A 24,492-nucleotide genomic window follows, 5' to 3' on the forward strand; every position below is an offset into this window, starting at 1 on the left:
TCATCTCATATGTATATACTGTACTCGATACCATCTACTGTATGCTGCTCTGTACCATCACTCATTCATATATCCTTATGTACATATTCTTTATCCCCTTACACTGTGTATAAGACAGTAGTTTTGGAATTGTTAGTTAGATTAGATCAGTTCCGGAGTTCTAAATTGAGCAGCTGCTGAAAAATGAGCTCCTGTATATATTGAGATTTAAATGGTTTTTTAGAGTGAAGTACATCGAAAAAATCAAGAGAAAACTGCAAGACTCAATAGAAGACAAAACAAGGAACAAACCAAAAAGACAGGCTTTTGAAGAAGTAACTATTTTTCATAAAATTGTAGTTATCTTAGCTAGCTGAATTGCTAGCTGAATTGTTTACTTGTTGCTAAGCAGTTGCTAGGGACTCTCCTGGAAGAAGCTAGCTAGCTTACAAATAATAACAACAAAAAATATCTAGTTAACAGAAGAAAGGAAGACAAAATAAGGACAGAAGAAAAAGGAAAAGAAAAAGGACAACAAAGTGAAACCTCTAAAGAAACAAGAGACCATAATACAAGAAACAGCACTATAGAGAGATAGAACAACAACAACGCAGCCACTGCCAGCTAGCCTACTTCAGCAGTACTGTATCATTTGAATTATTTTAGTCAATAAGATTCCTGCTACGTAAGCTTAACTTTCTGAACATTCGAGACGTGTAGTCCACTTGTCATTCCAATCTCCTTTGCATTAGCGTAGCCTCTTCTGTAGCCTGTCAACTATGTGTCTGTCTATCCCTGTTCTCTCCTCTCTGCACAGACCATACAAACGCTCCACACCGCGTGGCCGCGGCCACTCTAATCTGGTGGTCCCAGCGCGCACGACCCACGTGGAGTTCCAGGTCTCCGGTAGCCTCTGGAACTGCCGATCTGTGGCCAACAAGGCAGAGTTCATCTCAGCCTATGCCTCCCTCCAGTCCCTCGACTTCTTGGCACTGACGGAAACATGGATCACCACAGATAACACTGCTACTCCTACTGCTCTCTTCGTCCGCCCACGTGTTCTCGCACACCCCGAGAGCTTCTGGTCAGCGGGGTGGTGGCACCGGGATCCTCATCTCTCCCAAGTGGTCATTCTCTCTTTCTCCCCTTACCCATCTGTCTATCGCCTCCTTTGAATTCCATGCTGTCACAGTTACCAGCCCTTTCAAGCTTAACATCCTTATCATTTATCGCCCTCCAGGTTCCTCGGAGAGTTCATCAATGAGCTTGATGCATTGATAAGCTCCTTTCCTGAGGACGGCTCACCTCTCACAGTTCTGGGCGACTTTAACCTCCCCACGTCTACCTTTGACTCATTCCTCTCTGCCTCCTTCTTTCCACTCCTCTCCTCTTTTGACCTCACCCTCTCACCTTCCCCTCTACTCACAAGGCAGGCAATACGCTCGACCTCATCTTTACTAGATGCTGTTCTTCCACTAACCTCACTGCAACTCCCCTCCAAGTCTCCGACCACTACCTTGTATCCTTTTCCTCTTGCTCTCATCCAACACTTCCCACACTGCCCCTACTCGGATGGTATCGCGCCGTCCCAATCTTCGCTCTCTCTCCCCCGCTACTCTCTCCTCTTCCATCCTATCATCTCTTCCCTCTGCTCAAACCTTCTCCAACCTATCTCCTGATTCTGCCTCCTCAACCCTCCTCTCCTCCCTTTCTGCATCCCTTGATTCTCTATGTCCCCTATCCTCCAGGCCGGCTCGGTCCTCCCCTCCTGCTCCGTGGCTCGACGACTCATTGCGAGCTCACAGAACAGGGCTCCGGGCAGCCGAGCGGAAATGGAGGAAAACTCGCCTCCCTGCGGACCTGGCATCCTTTCACTCCCTCCTCTCTACATTTTCCTCTTCTGTCTCTGCTGCTAAAGCCACTTTCTACCACTCTAAATTCCAAGCATCTGCCTCTAACCCTAGGAAGCTCTTTGCCACCTTCTCCTCCCTCCTGAATCCTCCCCCCCCCCCCCCCTCCTCCCTCTCTGCAGATGACTTCGTCAACCATTTTGAAAAGAAGGTCGACGACATCCGATCCTCGTTTGCTAAGTCAAACGACACCGCTGGTTCTGCTCACACTGCCCTACCCTGTGCTCTGACCTCTTTCTCCCCTCTCTCTCCAGATGAAATCTCGCGTCTTGTGACGGCCGGCCGCCCAACAACCTGCCCGCTTGACCCTATTCCCTCCTCTCTTCTCCAGACCATTTCCGGAGACCTTCTCCCTTACCTCACCTTGCTCATCAACTCATCCCTGAACGCTGGCTACGTCCCTTCTGTCTTCAAGAGAGCGAGAGTTGCACCCCTTCTGAAAAAACCTACACTCGATCCCTCCGATGTCAACAACTACAGACCAGTATCCCTTCTTTCTTTTCTCTCCAAAACTCTTGAACGTGCCGTCCTGGGCCAGCTCTCCCGCTATCTCTCTCAGAATGACCTTCTTGATCCAAATCAGTCAGGTTTCAAGACTAGTCATTCAACTGAGACTGCTCTTCTCTATATCACGGAGGCCCTCCGCACTGCTAAAGCTAACTCTCTCTCCTCTGGTCTCATCCTTCTAGACCTATCGGCTGCCTTCGATACTGTGAACCATCAGATCCTCCTCTCCACCCTCTCCGAGTTGGGCATCTCCGGCGCGGCCCACGCTTGGATTGCGTCCTACCTGACAGGTCGCTCCTACCAGGTGGCGTGGCGAGAATCTGTCTCCTCACCATGCGCTCTCACCACTGGTGTCCCCCAGGGCTCTGTTCTAGGCCCTCTCCTATTCTCGCTATACACCAAGTCACTTGGCTCTGTCATAACCTCACATGGTCTCTCCTATCATTGCTATGCAGACGACACACAATTAATCTTCTCCTTTCCCCTTCTGATGACCAGGTGGCGAATCGCATCTCTGCATGTCTGGCAGACATATCAGTGTGGATGACGGATCACCACCTCAAGCTGAACCTCGGCAAGACGGAGCTGCTCTTCCTCCCGGGGAAGGACTGCCCATTCCATGATCTCGCCATCACGGTTGACAACTCCATTGTGTCCTCCTCCCAGAGCGCTAAGAACCTTGGCGTGATCCTGGACAACACCCTGTCGTTCTCAACTAACATCAAGGCGGTGGCCCGTTCTTGTAGGTTCATGCTCTACAACATCCGCAGAGTACGACCCTGCCTCACACAGGAAGCAGCGCAGGTCCTAATCCAGGCACTTGTCATCTCCCGTCTGAATTACTGCAACTCGCTGTTGGCTGGGCTCCCTGCCTGTGCCATTAAACCCCTACAACTCATCCAGAACGCCGCAGCCCGTCTGGTGTTCAACCTTCCCAAGTTCTCTCACGTCACCCCGCTCCTCCGCTCTCTCCACTGGCTTCCAGTTGAAGCTCGCATCCGCTACAAGACCATGGTGCTTGCCTACAGAGCTGTGAGGGGAACGGCACCTCAGTACCTCCAGGCTCTGATCAGGCCCTACACCCAAACAAGGGCACTGCGTTCATCCACCTCTGGCCTGCTCGCCTCCCTACCACTGAGGAAGTACAGTTCCCGCGCAGCCCAGTCAAAACTGTTCGCTGCTCTGGCCCCCCAATGGTGGAACAAACTCCCTCACGACGCCAGGACAGCGGAGTCAATCACCACCTTCCGGAGACACCTGAAACCCCACCTCTTTCAGGAATATCTAGGATAGGATAAAGTAATCCTTCTCACCCCCCTTAAAAGATTTAGATGCACTATTGTAAAGTGGCTGTTCCACTGGATGTCTTAAGGTGAACGCACCAATTTGTAAGTCGCTCTGGATAAGAGCGTCTGCTAAATGACTTAAATGTAATGTAAATGTAGATTACTTGTTGGTTACCACTGCATTGTCGGAACTAGAAGCACAAGCATTTCGCTACACTCGCATTAACATCTGCTAACCATGTGTATGTGACAAATAAAATTTGATTTGATTTGATTTGATTTGGTGTTGTGTGAATAAACTTGCTAGCTACTTCAGTGGATATTTCTAGTGGCAAATGTATTAAATTTTAGCCATGGTATAAAAGGGATAATCAACTCCGGGCTCTTACCCGTTCTCTGGAAAATAATGCAATTCTGTGGAAGGTCAGTTGCACTCCGCTAGCGCTTTGTGGAACACATCTTCCACGTTTTTCATTGTTTTCTATGGAACGCATAGCCCCTTGTTGATTATCTCTTACATGTACCTAAGTGCCTAATGGTAAAGATAGCAGAGTGTACAGTGCATTCAGAAAATATTCAGACCCCTTGACTTTTTCCACATTTTGTTAAGTTACAGCCTTAATCTAAAATTGATTAGTTTTCCCCCTCATCAATCTAAACACAATACCCCATATTATGGGGCCCATAATCACGAAGAAAAAAACAGTTTTTAAAAAACGGTTTTGCAAATGAATACAAAAAATATTAAATCACATTTACATAAGTATTCAGACCCTTTACTCAGCACTTTGTTGAAGATTCTTTTGCAACGATTACAGCTGCAAGTCTTCTTGGGTATGACGTTACAAGCTTGGCAAACCTATATTCGGGGAGTTTCTCCCATTATTCTCTGCAGATCCTCTCAAGCTCTGTCAGGCTGGATGGGGAGCGTCGCTGCACAGCTATTTTCAAGTCTGTCCAGAGATGTTTGATCAGTTTCAAGTCTGGGCTCTGGGCTGGCCACTCAAGGACATTCAGAGAATTGTCCGGAAGCCACTCCTGCATTGTCTTGGCTGTATGCTTAGGGTCATTTTCTTATTGGAAGGTGAACCTTCGCCCCAGTCTGAGGCAGGTTTTCATCAAGGATCTCTGTACTTTTTTCCGTTCATCTTTCCCTCGATCCTGACAAGACTGCGAGTCCCTGCCACTGAAAAACATCCCCACAGCATGATGCTTCCACCATCATGCTTCACCATAAGGATGGTGCCAGGTTTCCCCCAGACATGACGCTTGGCATTCAGGCCAAAAAGTTCAATCTTGGTTTCATCAGAACAGAGAATCTTGTTTCTCATGGTCCCATTGCCACAGAGGAACTCTGGAGCTCTGTCAGAGTGACCATCGGGTTCTTGTTTACCTCCCTGACCATGGCCCTTCTTCCTCGATTGCTCAGTTTGGCCAGGCGGCCATCTTTGGGAATAGTCTTGGTGGTTCCAAACTTCTTCCATTTAAGAATGATGGAGGCCACTGTGTTTCTGGGGACATTCAATGCTGCAGAAATGTTTTGGTACCCTTCCCCAGATCTGTGCCTTGCCACAATCCTGTCTTGGAGCTCTACGGTCAATTCCTTTGACCTCATGGCTTGGCTTTTGCTCTGACAAGCACTGTCAACTGTGGGACCTTATGTTATCAATTGAATTTACCACAGGTGGACTCCAATCAAGTTGTAAAAACATCTCAAGGATTATCAATGGAAACAGGATGCACCTGAGCTCATTAGCCTACCTCTTTCTCTATTGTTGCTTCATTCCTTCCTAGCTTAAATAAGTACATAAAATACGTTTAGTTTAATAAAATAACATACGCTTAGTTGTCTGTCATTCTAATGACATCATTGAATAGTATAGGACTATAATTATATGCAGAAGGCTTTCACTTCTTTTCTTCACCAAGATTGAATGGTTATGGGTCTAAATATATAACTGCTAGCCTACCACCGTCACACGTTCGCTCTTCTTTCAAACTACACGTAAGTTCTAATGGCTGCTGTATTTAACATTCAGCAAAAAAAGAGCTTGCTTCGAATAGTCTAACGTCCAGCAAGCTATTCTAGTCGAGTGTATCACCATGTGTATAGTGCAAAGGGATTGTTAGCGTGCATAAATGATAAGGATGTTTATTATGCAGGGGTTTTTACTGTGCGTTCCATGGTGTGACAGTCACAAAGTGTCACTACCAAAAGGCAATAGGGATCTTTAGGGATCATACTCCTGCGGCTATGGCTGCACAACTAACTTATTGACATATTGGCGGAGTCCCAACTGAGCCTGTGGGGCCTGTTCAAAAGTAATGCGCTATATAGGGAATAGGGTGCCATTTGTGACACAACCTATGACAGAGTCTCTGCAGGATATCTGACATTGCAGTGCAAAATGCCATTTCAGCACTCCTCCCTCCAAACCACATTGGGCAGCAACAATATGATTCTTTATTCAACTCCTAAAATATCAATCCTGGTTTCCCAACCCTGGTATTTATCAATTCTTAACCCCACTGCCTATAAATGAGTGAATGTGGAATGTGCGAATTTTGGTTTTGAATCACAGTCATGATTGGGTGTAGGAAGATAACATTAATTTAATATAATTGTATTACAATAAATATATGTGTGGTGTGTAAGAGGAGAACAATCTAGTATAGAGTTAAAAAGTTTAAGCATTCAAAACGTCAGGGAAGACGAGCTCGACAAATGTTTCTACTGTTAATTACAAAAAGTGCTCAGGTGCAGCAAATATTTCTGCACAGATTGCTTACATTTGCACCTTTGCTTTTGTGACTAAGTCAAGCATTTTTTTGGAGAGTGAGCACATTTAATCACAGATGTAGGATCTTCATTTGATCACCCTGTTGCAGGAGAACTTTCCTGCAATGCAAAATCTAGTGTATTTGATGTTTAAGTTTCCCTATCAAACCCTACAAAAATGTCCATTCATTATAATCGTTCCTTATCCACATAATAATTCACATTTCCTGTTTCTTTTCCTGCTTGAGCAAACTGCCACAAATTAAGATCCTACTTCTGTAACTACTCACAGTTTTTCTATTTATGAGGCAATTAATTTGCAATATGATTCACTGGTGGTAAGGAAAGGTTTCCACCTCATTAGTGATCCATCGAACATCAGAATGTGCTACAGCAGTTGGACAAGAAATGTTTCACTCACATGAGCTGTTTAACACAACAGTCATAAAAATAACTTTATTCATTACATTTGTATCTGACATAGAGCATATCAAATGTTACCTGTAGACGTTTCACAGATAGAACTTTACCTTTTGACAAATCACAAAATCTAACAAGTACAGTACATAGCATATCCATAAAGTTGCCTATATAATCCATTCACCTGACAGGTGTGGCATATCATGAAGCTGATTAAACAGCATGATTATTACACAACAAAAAGCCACTCTAAAATGCAATTTCGTCACACAACACGTCACAGATGTCTCAAGTTTTGAAGGAGCATGTAATTGACATGCTGACTGCAGGAATGTCCACCAGAGCTGTTGCCAGAGAATTAAATGCTATTTTCTCTACCATAAGCCGCCTCCAACATTGTTTTAGAGAATTTGGCAGTAATTCCAACCGGCCTTATAAGTCAATCCAACCAATCCAACATGTAACATGTAACCATCCAACCAAATAAGTCAATCCAACCATCCAGTTGCTGACTGGGCATGCAGTGTTATGGTATTACAGATAACTGTACATGGATGGGTTACATGTTACATGATGTGCGTGCGTGCGTTTGTGCGTGTGTACGTGACACTGAGATAGCTGGGGACATGCTGTGTCCAAAATGGACTATGTACTACAAGACCGTCAGGTTACAAGGGAACACAGACAGCAACAAAGCATGTTCCTTCTACCACTGGGCGACAGTTTGACAAAGAACCCCTATTGCCATCCATATTTAGCTTGTTACCCATTGTACAACAAGGGATCCTTTGGCAGTAATTCCAACCGGCCTTACAACTGCAGATCACATGTAACCACTCCAGCCCAGGACCACCACATCCGGCTTCTTCACCTGCGGAATTGTCTGAGACCAGCCAACCAGACAGCTGATGAAACTGAGGGGTTTTATGTCAGTAATAAAGCCCTTTTTTGGGGGGAAAACAAATTCGGATTAGCTGGGCCTGGCTAACCCATGGCTGCACACCTGCCCAGTCATTTGAAATCCATAGATTAGGGCCTGAAGCAAATTTAAATTGACTGATTTCCTTATATGAACTGTAACTCAGTACAATCTTTGAAATTGTTGCATGTTGCGTTAATATTTTTGTTCAGTATATTTTTCCTTCATCCACATTGATTGGTGTCACATTGATGTCCATTGGTGATTTAGTCATTTTTACATGGTCCAGTCTCCTTCAACTCATGGTACCCCTGGTGGTTTGGCTCTGTAAGGAGACAGAGAGGGGAGTTAGGAGTGGAAAGAAAACACATTGTACCTGATCTCTTGCAGTATTTCCTAATAAAAGCCTCTTTTAGAAGAATAGGCTGTCCGGTCATGGGAAAAACTCTCTAACACATAATAGTTATTTATATTAGGCCTACTGGCATAGTAGTTTGACAATGAAAATAAACCATTTGTGTACAATTAATATTTGTGCAAAGCATATCTGTATCAAAGCTACTGAGAACATATGGTATATTCCAATGTTCCCTAAGTGTGGATGGAAAAGTTTATATCAAACCTGCTATCTCAAGTCAAGTCCATTATTACTTTTGCCTCCTCATTTAATATTCAATAAGAGTATAGTGGCTATTCAATGAAAACTGCTACTACACCACCATCCGGTACTCAGTCAAAGTACTGGAGCAGACTATTTAATTTCAGCTTCATCTGCAGTCTTGCAGTGATTCCTCATTTTATAATTTTCTCAACATCCCAAACGATATAGACGAAGAAGACCACTAACAGAATACGTTTGAGAGTGTAGATAATAGTTATGGTACCCAGACTCATATTCTCCTCCACCAGTGGCCTGGACTCTGTGCAGTTGACAGCGTTTCCCCGGGCCGCTCCTAAGATGGTCATGATGTCCACCAGGTTGAGCTTCCCTTCCTCCTGCAGCTCCTCCACGTCCTCCTCCAACTCCTGCGCCCTCTCGGCCCTCTCCTCAATCTCCTCCTCCGTCAGCATCCTCACACCCTTCATGCCATTCCCCTTCCCGATCTGCGGGGGTGCCAGCGAGCATATAGCCCTCAGTCTGCCATAAGATTGCAGGTGCACCACGTTAGCGCGCAGAAACAGTAAAAGAACGTTGAGGTCGTTGAGCGGGCAGCCCAGTTTGTGACCGCTGTTGAGGCCCAATGCGGGGAGAACCTCATACACCGACAATAGAGCCGTATCCCAGCAGAAGAGGCGGACCAAGCTGAACAGCACGATAGGCACCAGCAGGACATAGATAGCGCCGTTAGCCACGCTAATCACCTGGAAGACCAGTTGGCCGGTCATCTTGCACTGGACCAGCTCGGGAACCCAGTTTTGGTCACGCAGCAGGCCTGTGTGGACGAAGCAGCTGAACTCGTCCCGGAGGAAGGCGGACAGGTGGAAATAGACGAGGTAGAGGCAGGCGGCCGACATGAAGGTGAGCAACAGGAAGCCGCGGAGAAAGAGCATGCTGACCAGGAAGTAGGAGCTCTGCTTGCTCTGCATGTACCTCTCCAACAGGGGGTACTCGAAGTAGCGCTTCCTCTTGGCCCTGAAAGAGACCATGAAGGAGATCGGGTTAGAGGACAGACGGCTCAAGCACGCTTTCATGTTATTGGCTCTGTTGTATGAAAATGGAGGTTGTATGAGCATCTAAGGCATTTATAGTATTCAAGATTTAAATAGTCAATAACATGACTGTAGTTTAAGCTAAACCAGTGTCTTGTTTTCAGTTTCCATGGGAATAACAAACAACCGGGAATGTGATTGCTACTCAAACGTCTTCAGAATCATTGTAGACATCAATCTAAAGGTGTGCTTCCCAGCAGGTAATGTTTGTGAATATATTATGACCACATTTTGTGAAGTTTTTGTTCATTTGGTTTTTTTTCGGCTGTTCGGGCTCACAAAATCTGCTCTGGAGGCAAGCCAGAGACAGTCTATGCCCCTTCATCAGTGATTGGTCAACAGTAGGGATTCTTCAATAAAGTCTTTATTGTCATTCAACGAGAACTCTTTTTTTGATTCACAATTCTTTTCATTGATAAATACTGGACCAAACATCTTAGTTAGATGTAAAATTGTGCAACTAAGATCTCCTTGGCAAAAACAGCAACATTTATGACAGACTTCTTGAGTTATCGTACATTAAGTCTGACTATTTTAAGGAAGTGTATACTGGCAACGGCTTCTCAAAATGCACAAACAGTACTATTACTGCTTTTTTCTCATTTTTCAAGAAAATATATTTTAACGGATTATGCAAGCACACACGTTAGGTGCCAGCCAAACTGAAGCAGGCTAACACCTTAAGCCTGTTGACTTCCCCTCTTCCCCAGTCCAAAATCCTCCCTCTACCTGCCTCAACAAATCTCTGCCACACCCACTCTCACCTCTCAAGCTCGGCTTGGAATGTGAGGGGGTTCTGGGTGTTCTGTCGCATCTCCAGGATGCTCTGAGCCAATCGTATGGAGCGGTTGTAGGACTTGTCCAGCTCATCAATGATGAAGAGCAGGTCAGAGCCCAGCGATGGCATCACGAGGAAACGCCAGATGAGGGCAGGCAGGTACATCATCATGGTCATAGCCAACAGAGAGTAAGGGAAAATCTGGGGGGGGGGGGGGGGGGGAGAGAAAGAAACAAAGAGAAAGGAAGGGGATCGGAGAGGTAGAGGGTAAGAGATGATGACAGAGAAAGGATAAAGAGTGAGAGAGAGTGAGGTGAAGAGAAGAGAAGGAGAAAGGGAAAGAGTAGGAGGGAGAGAAGAAGAGTAATTTACAGACTACATTTTAAATGTTTAATGAGAAAGATTAATGACTTTTAATGGATGCTCTTTAATGTGACATTAAGGAAGCAAGAGGCACTTTCCATTCAAAAGTAATGATGGTTAGTGTACAAAGTAATGGTAAAAATCCAATGCTATCCCTATCGCTCTCCATATCTACTCACAACCTCGCTGAATTTTGTAGTGGAATAATGAGAGAAGGTGATACTCGCGACTGGTGACTTCCAGGCTCCATTGTCATGTTTGGATTGTTTCAAGAGTTCATAAAGAACTACACATTTTGATATGTTTCATTGTACTGTAAGTGCTATGGATTTATTGGTACAGTGAAGCAAGCTGTGTTATTTTGTTTATCGGATGGCAGATAGTTGGGGCGGCAGCGTAGCCTAGTGGTTAGAGCGTTGGACTAGTAACCGGAAGGTTGCGAGTTCAAACCCCCGAGCTGACAAGGTACAAATCTGTCGTTCTGCCCCTGAACAGGCAGTTAACCCACTGTTCCTAGGCCGTCATTGAAAATAAGAATTTGTTCTTAACTGACTTGCCTGGTTAAATAAAGGTAAAATTTAAAAAAATTAAAAATTAAATAGTTTTAAGAGGAGCGCTCCTATCATTTAAATTGAGTTGGTTAAATTTCGAATCTGGGTTTGCTCCTGTCTTATGTTATTACTAGCAGGAGTGCAAAGAAATGCTAATTCAGGTTGGGCATGAGTTTCTGCTTGAATTTGGTTAAAAGGGCAGTACATTTTCTCATATTTTGAGAATTTGCTACCAAACTCCTGTGTGTATCACTTAGTAAATGTATAAGTTATTTAATGTACACTGTAATTGTTTGAGTGTCAATTCTTTAGTAACTAAAAAATCCTATTAGTTGAATTGAGTAAATGCATTCCTCGTTTGAAGGAGTAATTATTTGATTGACTATACACTTATAATTTAATACATCTATTGGTAGTTGTTATTTACGCTATACACTACACATGATTGGGTACCACCTTGACATCTCTGATCTGCTTGCCTCAATAAATTATTTCTAGAACATTGGTTGTCAGGATTAGCTATTTGTATCTAATCTCTTAAAAATGATATGACGGTGAAAGTTAGACACATGTTCATTGTAGTCATACTGAGAGGTGATGTAAAAGCTCGCTACCTTGACTAGATTCCTCCAGAAACGTACACGGCCTGTTGCCTTTTATTCACATAATATTGGAGTCCGATTGATTAATGTAGTTTCTTATTATATCCGGCATAATTTCTACATACTGGTTGGATCATTTCCACACCCTTACAAATGGTGACCCCATCCAGTTGATGGGAATTTCCATGACACTACAATTTCCCACAATGAACACCTAAAACGGTGTACTGTGCTACGTCAGAAACACACACCCCCTCTGTCACGACTTCCGCTGAAGTTGGTCCCTCTCCTTGTTCGGGCGGCGTTGGGCGGTCGAAGTCACCGACTTTCTAGCCATCGCTGATCCTCTTTTCATTTTCCTTTGGTTTTGTCTTGTCTTGTCTTGTATCACACCTGGTTTCAATCCCACCAATTACATGTTGTGTATTTAACCCTCTGTTCCCCCTCATGTGTTTGTCGGTGATTGTTATTTGTGTTTGTGCCCATTTGTTATATTTGCTATGTTTCCCGGTGAGTTTTTGTCCAATAAACTGCGCCGCTGGAAACACAGTTTTCTCTCCTGCGTCTGACTTCTCTGCCGCCAGGACGCACCCCCTTACACCCTCACAAGCTAGTGACACAGCTCCTCATCAGCCGCTTCTGAACAGACTGCCCACCAGAATACACATCAAAATATACCAATGGACACAGCACATGGCTAACTCCATCAATATACCCATGAGGTCCATGTCTTACTTGGACAGCCCAGTACTGATAGAACCACATAATACATCTTTTTAAAAACCCTTCTAAAAGTGCATGTCTGAGCTTTCAAACGAGTTGTTAATGGCCTCAGTAACAGAAATCTCCGATTGTTCATGTCTTGTCAAAGTTTAACAGTGTTATGTCTGGAGAAATCTTTAGATGTCCCTTTCAAAAAGACATTTGGTTTCTCTCTTAAGAATGTATTGCCAGTGCATATTTTTGAATTGGGAATCTTCCAACAACATTGCCAAATACAGGTATAGCCCACAAAATGCCTCCGGTATACCATTGACTTCACCCACTTATTTTACAAGGATGTCAATTATCACCTGACAAAGAGCAACTATTTACAGTAGTTTTATGAAATTTTTTCTCCAATTCCTGTGCCACATTAAGGTGTGTGCAATTGTCTCTCGTTCAAGCATGACAGAACACAGCAGGCCTTACCTTGTGCACCCAGAGGGATCGCTCCTCGAACTTTCCATCTGTGTCAAACTCATGGTGCATCAGGGAGTCCCAGCAGTACGTGTCAACATAGGCTGCCTGCCTGGCTGTGAAGTTGTTAGGTGGGAAACAGCTGATCTGTGGGCCTACAAGAAAAACAAATATAGATTTGAACTATTTTAAGCTCAAAAATTGCACTGGTCCAGTTTGTAAAGGTATTACAGTGACATAAAGATGCGTGCATGTGCACACACATAACATACTTGCATGCATAGACATAAACACACACCGCAGAAAGAGAGAGTTTCCATAACGTGCCTTAAAGCTTTTCAGAAGGTTCCCTTTTCCAGAAGCAGAAAGGTTAGCCCTAACAAATCGAAATCATATGCTTCTAAATGGAAACTTGCGTTTTTAAACAGGGTGGTATTAACCTCCTAATGTGTGGGTCTTTTTCAGAACAAGCTCTGCCCGTTCCACCATACAGATGGCTTAACCACAGAGCGGGTCCACACCCTTCCTTTCAGCCCATCTCCTCTACAGCCGTGCTGGGAGAGCAGGGCAGGGCGACAGGCAAAGGGCCACTTCAGAGAAAACTCTGAAATAAACACAGGACACCCTATTTTTATACACAGACTCCAAATCTCCACATCTGCGAGAGTCTCCTAAAATAAGTCAACCCAACCATCCAGTTGCTGACTGGGCATGCAGTGTTATGGTATTACAGATAACTGTCCATGGATGGGTTACATGTTACACGATGTGCGTGCGTGCGTTTGTGCGTGTGTACGTGACACTGAGATAGCTGGGGACATGCTGTGTCCAAAATGGACTATGTACTACAAGACCGTCAGGTTACAAGGGAACACAGACAGCAACAAAGCATGTTCCTTCTACCACTGGGCGACAGTTTGACAAAGAACCCCTATTGCCCTCCATATTTAGCTTGTTACCCATTGTACAACAAGGGATCCTTCTCACCCAGCTATTTGTAGCTGTGGGCAGAATTCTTGGCTCCTGCAGCAGGTACACACAACAGAGACAACGGAGACACTGCCAACCAGACAAAAGAGGAAGCAGACAACAAACCAAGCGAGATAAGGAGAACCAAGAGCCATCAACCGTTCCTAGACTGTCCCTCGTTTTGCAACATCTCCCAGTTAATTAGCATATCATTTAATTTGACTTCGATAGAGAACTGCAAAAGGAGTAGGTTGCCAGTAATTATCAGGCAACACGGCACTTGCGAACGCTGCTCTCAGTCATCCTCCTGCCAATTAACATCTGTAACGGCTGATTATTGACCAGCTCGACAGGAAGACGATCGTTAGCTCAATGTCAATGAAAGGAAATAAACTTGCCTGTATTTACCCTGTTCTGTGTGCCACTATCACACACATTGTTGTGTTAGTATTATTGTTGCAGTTGACCATGGTTGGGGTCCAGTACATGTCAACTCAAGTCAGAAAACAAATGGAAATGATATGAATACATTGAAAGAGACCTTATAATTCATGAAAATCGTTACAATTAACCTTTTGAATAGTTGATAGAATTGTCTCCTTAACCCTTAAACTACAACCAGGTCCGTTTGAATATCCAGTGCCCCCATGTGCCCTCCATTCACAAAAGTGCTGTGCAAACAATTGTTTGTGACTGAATCTGAATCACTAACTCCCTTGCCTAAACACAGATTCTCACTCCCGTACAGTAAAGGGAAAAAGGCAAATGAGAAGAGACTAGAGAGAGACATGTGAGTCAGAAAAAGAAAATGGAGGAATATTGACCCAATGATACAGTGGACAGAAGAGGCATGAGAAAATTGCAAAAATAAACACAGAAAAGGGAAAGAGAGGCAAAAAGAGAGGAAAGGAAATAATATCAGAGAATGTAACAAATGTGATTTGCAGCTAAACAAGAACTAGAAGAGACCGAGAGAGACGGAGAGACAGACAGAGACAGACTGACCGATGGAGATTTCGCGAGCGAAGGCCATGGACACCAGCAGCAAGGGCAGCCCCACGGACACAAACTTGATGACCCTGTCGAGCGGCAGCTCCAGCTCCAGGTGACCGATATGGCTGCCCCCGGCGCCGTCCCGGAGCAAGGCATCCGACAGCATGGCCTGCGCGGCTGCATTAGCGATGGACATCTTGACGCCTAGAGATGTACAGGGAAATGTTGGATTTACTCCCAACTGAGTCCACTGAGACCTGGGAGAACTGAGTTTTACACTAGTAGAGAAGGTTTTTCGTTGTTGGATGGGCCGGATTAAATCCAGACTGGCAAGCAGAGTCCACTGAGACTTTATAGCACTGAGCCCTAGAGCATGAAGGATTTTAGCATGGGGCGGGGTCCGGTCCCAACTGGCAACCAGGAGTTCCTGGGTTGGAGTGGAACCAGGAGTTCCACTACTATTATAGTCTTGATATCCAATCTGATAAATAAACTGTTTAAATTTAACTAGGAAAGCCAGTTAAGAACAAATTCTTATTTACAATGTCGGCCTACACCGGCCAAACCCGAACGACGCTGGGCCAATTGTGCTCCACCCTATGGGACTCCTAATCACAGCCGGTTGTGAGACAGTCTGGATTCAAACCAGGGTGTCTGCAGTGACGCCTCTAGCACTGTGATGTAGTGCCTTAGACCGCAGCGGCACTCGGGAGCCCCAAATAAAACTGGTATTCAATGTGTGAAGTTATCATCGAAACTGTATGCGAAACTATGGCAAAGGATGAGAAGAGAAAATAGTTTCTCAGATATTTTTCTTCAATTGACAATACTGTAAATACCAAACATGCATCAAAGTACCTTAAACCATTGGTATAAGTACCACTTATTCTACACATCTCTATCTCCCTAAATATCAACAGCCTTTCAATCATTTCCATTACACATCTTCTACAATACAATGATAAACAGCTTCCATGTTACCGTCAATCCGCTTGCTCTTTCCAGTGACCAGTGACTGCAGGATGGAAATCCAGTAAGGAAATGCAGTGAGACAACTGAACCAAACGCCTCTCTGAAGACCAGAGCTGTGTTGGCGAGGCCCTTAAGTTGTCCGGGAGGGCCCTGCAATATGACAGGCTGGGACTGGGCTGGCCTGGGTCCTGGGCCTATGGATCTAATTACTGCTGCTGTATGCTAGTGCCCAGATGGCAGTGGTGTCTCCGCAACTCCACAGACCTACAGGGCTGGCTGCTGTGTGGTGAGGTGTGTCTGGGGTGGGAGGAGGGAGTGGCGACTGTGTGTGTGTGTGTCTGTACTTACGTGTGTGTTCACGCTTGTGTGTGTGCATATGACACACTGCCCAGCCTCTTCACTGAGGTCCAAACCATGCTCGACTGCCATGGCAGCAGCCCACTTCAAACAAGACCCAAGCAACAGTGGCTTTTCCTGTCTCTGTCATTTCCCCTCTTATTTATACCTAAGGTTGGCTCCAGAACTGCTGCTAGCATAAAGTATTGAGAATGGTAGTTACAGTTAGGCCCTGTCTGCTACAGCTATTTCAGTGCTGCTGCTAGGATGGATAACTTCAGAGGAACTGAATGACTGGTAACTAGTGCAATGTACAACAACTTGCCATACCACAACTACCCTAATGGCAATCATGGAATGCTTGGTCATATGCAGTCCAAATACAGATACAACGATTTTAGGAATTTGGGGTATTTTATGACGTGTGTGTGTGTGTGTGTGTGTGTGTGTGTGTGTGTGTGTGTGTGTGTGTGTGTGTGTGTGTGTGTCTGTCTGTCTGTGGTGACCATCTACGATGAAGTAGGTCAAGGATACAAGTGTGTATATATATACTGTATGTGTGCGTGTGTGAATGTCTGAAATCAATGTATAGCGGCCATCTACAGAAGATCCTAGACTTGTATCATATTCAGCAAATGTTTTTTGATGCTCTCTACTTACAGTACATGGGTCACCCAAATGTAAAGGTGGGAAGACATGTGGGTGGTACTCCAGCAAGACCAAATCACAGGTTTGATTAACAACCAGAGGGTGGGAAAATAGAGACATGACAAGGACATGTGGGAGGTTGCTCTACATTGAGGCCGTTTAGTCTGAGCTTCATCTGTAATTTGTGGATAACTGTGGTTATTGTCTCATACAGAAGTGGTCTTTCTTGTTTGAAAAGCAGAGGCCCAGTGTTGGGTTACTGTCAGCATGCAACAGGTACTGTGGCTTGGGTGAACTTTCCTGAAGGAGCAATGGTGTAAGATTAAACAATGCGCAACAGACACAGATTCAGGACAATTTATGTGGGGTATCTTTAGCCCTTTAACAGTGTGCAGTTGTTTTTGATGTAATTTGTACTATTTTGATTGTAATTACCCAATCTGGCCACAGGGAGGAGAGGTAGGCCTGTCACGATACTCACAAAAGTGTCTATAGTAAGCTGATTGAGGCTGCCCTAATATACACACTGTGTGTGACCACTGTCATATGCACACACCTTCCTGCCTCAGAAAGGATACTCAAACTAGAAGCTTTATCTATTTTAATTATAAAAAAATGTCTATTGAAACAATAGATTATGACAACAATGTGCACAAACCAAAATAATGAAATCCCTATTGTCACTTGTTCTGGAAGAACCATTTAAAAAATATGCAATCAAGAAAATGTATAATTAAGCAATAAGGCACAAGGGTGTGTGGTATATGGCAAATATACCACGGCTAAGTGCTGTTCTTAGGTGTCTGGACACAGCCATTAGCCGTGGTATATTGGCCATATACCACAAACCCCTGAGGTGCCTTATTGCTATTATAAACTGGTTACCAATGTAATTAGAGCAGTAAAAATAAATGCTTTGTCATACCCGTGGTATACCACGGTTGTCAGCAAATCAGTATTCAGGGCTCGAACCACCCAGTTTATAATGAAGAACATACTTCACAAAGACCAATCTCAAAGAACATTCAAGAACAGGTTTTTCTTTTCTAGACATCACATCGGATAAAGGGTGGCTTAATTTTGTGGATTTCATTTAGCATAAAAGAGGGTTGAAATTAGTTTTCACAGCTTCAAATCCTTAACGTAAAACATAGAGAATCGTTTCAGGAATTTAACTCTTCCCTTTAAATACGCAGGCTTTCCCTTTAAATTGTCTTTTTCTTGCAAAGGTTTTCACTTAAAGATGTTAGTTCTTTGAACTGAGGATTCAATTCCATTTCTCTCCATGTCGGTATGTTTTTCTTTAACTCATTGAGACACTGTTACTTTGTAATGTGAATCCTCAATGTGATATACAGTGTTTCTTTCCAGTCTTGAGATTTTGTCACCTTGATTGGCCATCAGTAACTTCGATAACTCGGATTCACTCAAGCGTTTTCTCAATTGCAAGACCTCCAGAACATCACAACAGTTACTTTGTGCCTTCTACAAAGGTGCCATTTGAGCCATCTTCTGAAAGCTGTAAGAACATATGCAAGCCTTCAGCAATGTAACGCAAACGTCAAAACATCTAATATACATACTTTGTGCAGTTTTTGCTCTTGGCCTCAAAGAATTAAACGTTTTTTTTTAATCATGCCCCGAAAACATCCATTTTGTTGCAGCGAAAAAATTGCTCGTCATCAACATTATGAAAATGTGTGTGGAAAACATAATGACAACATCGTGTTTATGGAGTCAATCTGAAACGGACTAAGGCTTGGATGATTCCAAAGCATGGAACCCAACGTGAGGGCCAGGTATAGACCTACAGTACAAGTTCACAATCAACTCACATACAGCAACTCATAGTTGTCATTGTTTTGTCAGTAATAAAACATAAGAGGTTTGGGGTGACCCACTAGTCCACAGAGGCATGGTGTCCATTCTAGGACACACAATTTATGGTGACCATTTTAGGACACCTTCAGACCCCTAATCCTCATATAGGATCTTCCTTCTTAAGAGTTCTGATGGGACGGATCTGTAGTTTCTAGACAGACATCCATGGTAGAAAAAACAAAAGGCCCATTCAAGGTGTGACTGTTGCCTGAATCTAGGGGCTGGTCAGGGGTCAAGATTGAATGGAGGTGTGGTTTGTGGAGGAAAGTATGGTCTGAATCGTGTTCATTAGGGCACCCGTAACAAAACAAATTTCTTTGTGGAGAAATCCAGGTAGTCCCTTTCTGTCTCAGTCTGTTTTCTTCTGTTTTGGTGACTACTGAACACAACCCAGGTGTCAAAAGGTCACGTTGTCCTTTAACACCTCTCATTACTCTAGCCCCTCTCTATGCTCCATGCCCAGATCTCTCCTTCCTCCGCCGCCAGATATACGTCTCCCTCCCTCGCTCTCTTCCTCCTCCTCATCTTCCTCTTCCTCCTCCATAACTTCCTCTTCCTCCTCCTCCTCCTCCTCCTCCTCTTCTTCCTCTGTGCCATCCATGGAGTCGTCGGTTCCACCCAGCATTGCTTGCTGCATGGCCAGGGTGGCTGAGTCAGAGGACAGGGGCTGGAGGCTGTCCAAACCTAAGGGGTCTGTATGAGGAGAAGGAGAAGCAGGCAACGCAGGGTTTACACACTAAGAAACACACAGACATAACAGCCTCCGATAACTGCCTCCGATTCTATATCCTTCCCATCAAAGTGTGCACTCATTCACCCCCCCCCCCCCCCCTAATGCGATTAAAAGGAATGAACTGGTCTAATGTGGTGGAATCACTATAGCCCATGCCATTATTCAATGTATTGTATTGCTTTTAAATCCACGACGATGAGTGCGCAAGTTTACACTATCTATGCAGATTGATGCAAAATGATTACCTTGATAAAGTAGGTTGAAATAACAAGGAAACTATGTTGAAATATCAAAGAGAATCATGATGACTCAACCATTCTTCAGCCAGAGTTTTGAAACAGGCAAATAGACATTGACATGGTTTAGTGACGTACTGTCAGCGTTGTTAGAGTGAGGTCCATGTGTCTGCAAGACGCCAGCAACAATGGAGTCTGGCCAGAAGCGCTGGGTTGGACGGTGTTGGGACTTCATCTTCTTAGCCTTGGGAGCTGGGTCTGGGTTACTGGCATCCAGCATGGGCTGGAGGATGCGCCTGCGAGCGTTGATAAACCTAGAGAGAGAGAAAGAGAGGGGGGGGAGAGAGATGCAGGGGGAGAGGGGGAATTGGAGAGGTAAAGGGAAAGAGACAGTGTGAGAGAAACATAGACAGACCTTTTTTTCTCTGTAAGAATGTTGTACTCTGTGATACTGAGAACATTTGTAGACCAGTAGATGGCGCCACTATGTTGTGAATCACCATCAGGTGATAAAGCATAGCACTGAACTCATCAACATTCACTCTGAACATTCAACATTTCTATTGATTTCATCCATACTTTTAGCCAGCTGATTTTCATCTCCTAGTGCATTTGCAGTAGTAGTATTACAATCTTACCAGTTGTTGACCTGTAATAAGGTCAGATTTGTTTGTCCTGCAATCTGTCTTTTCTCGTCCTCTGTTGGGTAAGGATGCTACACAAGGGAATGATTTAAGATATTTAGGATGCCATCAGTAAAGTTTAAGCAATTTCAATTAGTAGTTTTGTGAATGAAAAGTTCAAACCCTCCCCTCACCCCTAAACTCTCAACTTCCCTAAACCTTTGACCTTTGACCCATGCCCCAACACCTTGTATTCTCAGGCCTTGGCCAGAAAAAATCCTTAGCCCCTGAATCTAATTCTTCTTAGCCTATCTGAGGGAGTGGAACTACCATATTGCTTATACCTATTCAATTAATTCATGGAGATATTCAATTCATTAATTCAGATCACTAAGTGCCTACGGGGTAGAAGCTATGTGGGTTGTTTCTGGATGAGGCCTTCAGTCATACACAGCTACAACCCTGACATTATTAGCTCTAAACCCTTCACCCTGATTTTAACAATAACTTCCTCTATAGCTTAACCAAAGGAATAGGGATGAATATTAGCTCTATTGCTACTGTAACTAATATTGCTAGCTCACCATGAGATGCTGGAAGAGCCAGGAGCGCATGATGTTGGTGGCGTGCTTGGGCAGGACCCCTCTCTTGTTCTTGTGCTTCTTGTCATCACTGTCCAAGAGTGAAGCCAAGTCCAGGTTTACCTTGGATGGAAGAGAGGGATGGAGTGTTATTGTTGCCACGGTAACAAAGAGACAGTGCCAATTATCCGTCTCTTTGGCAAGGGCAGAACCGCCCTCTTCCCCATCGCCATAGCAACCAAATTTGAGTAATGATACTTAAAATAAAAGGCGAGAAAGGAACGTCGATTCACAACACCCTTGACTCAGAGAAATCTAGGAGGCCGGTTTGATCTAGCTGAAAGAACTACGATGGGAAATGTGCCTAAAAAACCTGGCAAATTGTGCAAAAACAAGAAAGTAAAGTAGATAGCTTGTAACAAAAACTTTGTCTTTGATAAGAGTTTTGTTCCAACTCCGTGGGTGGTTGAGAAAATTATGAAAAGGCACTTATTCAAGAAATCTCAGATTTTTGTTTTACAGTATAGTTGGGTGGGGAGTACTCAGTGGCAATTAACTAGTTTAAACCATGTGCATGCACACACTGGCGTCAAGAAAACACAACATGCATGGGCGCGCATGCACACACACACACACACACACACACACACACACACACACACACAAAGACTAATGGTTCTTTATAGCTCAGTTAGTAGAGGATGGCACTTGCAATGCGTCTGCTAAATGGCATACAACATTTTAAAAAGGCATATACAGTGGCATGACATCACTATGTATGAATTCCAAAATGTCTTTAATCTAATATTGTTCACCTCTGGTCCACACACAAAATACATATTTCTTATTTCCATTGGCGCAAACAGTATCAAAGTGAGGATCCTTCATTCATATTTAACAACCCATTTGCAATGCCTAAAACACTTTCGAGGCAAAAATATGAAGATTTAATCTGGACCACGAATAAATTGGCAGGACAAAATGCCTGAATAGATAAATAAATATACAGCTAAAAAATATTCTTAATAATTTCATGCAGGCATTGGAAAGTCATGAAAAAGGAATGGCTTCCAACTGATTCTGATATACAGTGCCTTCAGAAAGTATAAAAAGGATCAAAAGATTTAATCGTAATTTTTTGTCAATGATCTACACAAAATATTCTATTGTGATAAAAAAAAAAATAAAACATGAAAAATAAAACACAAATATTCAGTATCTTGATTAGATAAGTATTCAACCCCCTGAGTCAAAACATGTTAGAATCACATGCGAGTGTTTCTGCGTAAGTCTTTAAGAGCTTTGCACACCTGGATTGTACAATATTAGCACATTATTCTTTCAAAATTTCTTCAAGATCTGTCAAGTTAATTGTTGATCATTGTTAGACAGACATTAAGTATTGTGATAAAATGTAGAGCTGATTTTAGTCAAACTGTAACTAGCCCAATCAGGAACATTAAATGTCGTCTTCGTAAGCAATTCCAGTGTATATTTGGCTTGCGTTGAAGGTTATTGTCCTGTTGAAAGGTGAATTTTCTCCCAGTGTCTTTTGGAAAGCAGACTGAACCAGGTTTTCCTGTAGGATTGTGCTTAGCTCTAAACAGATATTTTTTATCATAGAAAACTCCCTTGCCAATGACAAAAAAAAACATAACATGATGCAACCATTTCTTTGCCACATTTATTGCAGTTTAACTTAGTGGAATTAAAAAATAATTTTGGGGGGGTTTGTATCATTTGATTTACACAACATGCCTCCCACTTTGAAGATGCAAAATATTTTTTATTGTGAAACAAACTGTAACGTTCGTCGTTGGGAGAAAGAGAGGAGGACCAAGGTGCAGCGTGGTAAGTATTCATTATGCCTTTTATTAATGAAAACGAATACTCGAACAAAAAAACAAAATGGTAAACGAGAATGACACGAAACGAAACAGTCCTGTCTGGTGACATACACAAAGACAGAAAATAATCACCCACGAAACATAATAGAAAACAGGCTACCTAAATATGGTTCTCAATCAGGGACAACGATTGACAGCTGCCTCTGATTGAGAACCATACCAGGCCAAACACAGAAATAGCAAATCATAGAAAAACTAACATAGACAACCCACCCAACTCACGCCCTGACCATACTAAAACAAAGACATAACAAAAGAACTAAGGTCAGAATGTGACACAAACAAGAAATAAGACAAAAGAACAGAAAACTTGAGTGTGCATAACTACCCCCCCAAAGTCAATACTTTGTAGAGCCACCTTTTGCAGCAATTAAAGCTGCAAGTCGCTTAAGATATGTCTCTATAAGCCTGGCACATCTAGCCACTGGGATTTTTGCCCATTCTTCAAGGCAAAACTGCTCCAGCTCCTTCAAGTTGGATGGGTTCCGCTGGTGTACAGCAATCTTTAAGTCATACCACAGATTCTCAATTGGATTGAGGTCTGGGTTTTGACTAGGCCATTCCAAGACATTTAAATGTTTCCCTTTAAACCACTTGAGTGTTGCTTTAGCAGTATGCTTAGGGTCATTTTCCTGCTGGAAGGTGAACCTCGGTCCCAGTCTCAAGTCACTGCAAAACTGAAACAGGTTTTCCTCAACAATTTCCCAGTATTTAGCTCCATCCATCATTCCTTCAATTCTGACCAGTTTCCCAGTCCCTGCCGATGAAAAACATCCCCACAGCATGATGCCGTCACCACCATGCTTCACTGTGGGGATGGTATTCTCGGGGTGATGAGAGGTGTTTGGTTTGCACCAGACAGAGCATTTTCCTTGATGGCCAAAAAGCTCAATTTTAGTCTCATTTGACCAGAGTACCTTCTTCCATATGTTTGGGGTGTCTCCCACATGCCATTTTGGGGAACACCAAATGTGTTTGCTTATTTTTTTCTATAAGCAACGTTTTTTTTCTGGCCACTCTTCCGTAAAGCCCAGCTCTGTGGAGGGTATAGCTTAAAATAGTCCTATGGACAGATACTTCAATCTCCGCTGTGGAGCTTTGAAGCTCCTTCGGGGTTATCTTTGGTCTCTTTGTTGCCTCTCTGATTAATGCCCTCCTTGCCTAGTCTGTGAGTTTTGGTGGGTGGCCCTCTTTTGGCAGGTTTGTTTGTTCCGTATTCTTTCCATTTTTTATGGATTTAATGGTGCTCCATAGGATGTTCAAAGTTGCTGATATTTTTGTATAACCCAACCCTGATTTGTACTTCTCCACAACTTTGTCCCTGACCTGTTTGGAGAGCTCCTTGGTCTTCATGGTGCTGCTTGCTTGGTGGTGCCCCTTGATTAGTGGTGTTGCAGACTCTGGGGCCTTTCAGAACAGGTGTATATGTACTGATATCAAGTGACAGATCATGTGACACTTAGATTGCACACAGGTGGACTTTATTTAACTAATTATGTGAGTTTTTTATATTTGTATTCTGTACAGGCTTCCTTCTTTTCACACTGTCATTTAGGTTATTATTGTGAACTAACTACAATATTTTTGATCCATCCAAAGTTTTCTCATATCACAGACATTAAACTCAGTA

The 24,492-nt window shown here is 43.5% G+C and overlaps 1 protein-coding gene across 1 annotated transcript in view; it reads right to left on the reverse strand.

Moving 5' to 3' along the window:
* Window positions 1-6,885: 6,885 nt before the first annotated feature.
* LOC115105413 (uncharacterized) overlaps window positions 6,886-24,492 on the reverse strand; it is a 97,293-nt gene continuing 79,686 nt past the window's right edge. The window contains exons 9-18 of the mRNA XM_065006812.1: window positions 20,959-21,078; window positions 20,390-20,466; window positions 19,890-20,065; window positions 19,217-19,475; window positions 18,803-18,828; window positions 14,958-15,452; window positions 12,996-13,138; window positions 10,275-10,489; window positions 8,685-9,433; window positions 6,886-8,125 (exon numbers count right to left, since the gene is read on the reverse strand). Of these exons, the coding sequence (XP_064862884.1) occupies window positions 8,067-8,125; window positions 8,685-9,433; window positions 10,275-10,489; window positions 12,996-13,138; window positions 14,958-15,452; window positions 18,803-18,828; window positions 19,217-19,475; window positions 19,890-20,065; window positions 20,390-20,466; window positions 20,959-21,078 (2,319 nt within the window). The 3' untranslated portion in view covers window positions 6,886-8,066. The remainder of the gene's footprint in view (window positions 8,126-8,684; window positions 9,434-10,274; window positions 10,490-12,995; window positions 13,139-14,957; window positions 15,453-18,802; window positions 18,829-19,216; window positions 19,476-19,889; window positions 20,066-20,389; window positions 20,467-20,958; window positions 21,079-24,492) is intronic.

This window comes from Oncorhynchus nerka, linkage group LG22 (assembly GCF_034236695.1).
Source record: "Oncorhynchus nerka isolate Pitt River linkage group LG22, Oner_Uvic_2.0, whole genome shotgun sequence".
NCBI lineage: Eukaryota > Metazoa > Chordata > Actinopteri > Salmoniformes > Salmonidae > Oncorhynchus > Oncorhynchus nerka.